At 69.5% G+C, this 1,431-nt stretch overlaps 1 protein-coding gene across 1 annotated transcript in view; it reads right to left on the minus strand.

Moving 5' to 3' along the window:
• Window positions 1–61: 61 nt before the first annotated feature.
• The window catches only part of TNK1 (tyrosine kinase non receptor 1), a 3,257-nt gene continuing 1,887 nt past the window's right edge, over window positions 62–1,431 (minus strand). The window contains exons 3-4 of the mRNA XM_075071334.1: window positions 992–1,138; window positions 62–160 (exon numbers count right to left, since the gene is read on the minus strand). Of these exons, the coding sequence (XP_074927435.1) occupies window positions 62–160; window positions 992–1,138 (246 nt within the window). The remainder of the gene's footprint in view (window positions 161–991; window positions 1,139–1,431) is intronic.

Below are 1,431 nucleotides of genomic sequence, written 5' to 3' on the forward strand. Positions count from 1 at the left end.
CTCTAACCCACCAGCCCCCACTCCCCTCCCAGAGCCGGGGAGAGAACCCAGGCGTCCGGGCTCACCTGCCCTCAATCACCGTGATGAGATCATTGGTTTCTAGTCTCAGCCACCCTGGTTCATTCAAGTCCTGAGTGGCTCTCACCTCCCGGGGACGGAGCTGAGGGCAGGAGGGAAAGGGTTAATCCCACTCGTAGGTCTTGGGGGTGGGGGGGGAGCTGTCTCCTCAGCTCCCCCAGCCCAGGCCTCTCCCAGCAGGGGGAACCGCAAGGTGCAGGGGAGGAGCACTGGCTGTGGGGCAGGAGGATCCCAGCAGGGGATGTCATGGAGAGCGGGGCAGAGGGGGTGGCTGTGTGGGGTGACACCAGCAGGGGGCACCGTGGGGACAATAGTGGGGGGTTGGCTGTGGGGCGGGAGATCCCAGCAGGGGGCGTCATGGGGGACAGGGCAGGGGGACTGGCTTGTTGTGGGGCAGGAGGATCCCAGCAGTGGGCACCATGTGGAGTGGGGCAGGCTGTGGGCAGGGGGATCTCAGCAGGGGGTGCCGTGGGGAGCGGGGCAGGGGGGCTGGCTCGTTGTTGGGCAGGGGGATCCCAGCAGGGGGCGCGGTGGGGAGCGGAGCAGGAGGGCAGGCTCGTTGTGGGGCAGGAGGATCCCAGCAGGGGGCACCGTGGGGAGCGAGGCAGGGGGACTGGCTCGTTGTGGGGCAGGGGGATCCCAGGAGGGGGCGCGGTGGGGAGCGGGGCAGGGGGACTGGCTCGTTGTTGGGCAGGGGGATCCCAGCAGGGGGCGCGGTGGGGAGCGGGGCAGGAGGGCAGGCTCGTTGTGCGGCAGGGGGATCCCAGCAGGGGGCGCCATGGGGAGCAGGGCAGGGGCGCTGGCTCGCTGTGGGGCAGGGGGATCCCAGCAGGGGGCGCCGTGGGAGCGGGGCAGGAGGACTGGTTGGCTGTGGGGCAGGGGGCTCCCAGCAGGGCCCCCCGGGGTCACTCACCTCGTGCAGCAGGCCGATGATGTCCCGGAAGTGGGGTCTCTCCTCGGGGTTGTGGGCCCAGCAGCGCCGCTGCAGGCTGTACAGGCCGCGGGGACAGTCCTCGGGGCACTCCAGCCGCGCCCCCTCTCGCTCCAACTTCAGCATGATCTGGGGGGGGATCCGAGGGGGCAAACCAGAACTTGAACCTCCAGCAACTCGGCGCCCCCTTCTGGAGGGTTAAAGAATCGCAGCCCCCCCCCCGGGCTGCACTACCAACCGCAACCACTAGATGGAGCTCAAAGTCCTTCCAATAGCACAGGGGGTTGGGGGTGCCGGGAGCCAGGACTCCTGGGTTCTCTCCCGGCTCTGGGAGGGGAGGGGGGCTGGTGGGTTAGAACAGGGGGGCTGGGAACCAGGACTCCTGGGTTCTCTCCCCGGCTCTGGGAGGGGAGTGGGGGCTG

Source organism: Chelonoidis abingdonii, chromosome 11 (genome assembly GCF_003597395.2).
Source record: "Chelonoidis abingdonii isolate Lonesome George chromosome 11, CheloAbing_2.0, whole genome shotgun sequence".
Classification (NCBI taxonomy): domain Eukaryota; kingdom Metazoa; phylum Chordata; order Testudines; family Testudinidae; genus Chelonoidis; species Chelonoidis abingdonii.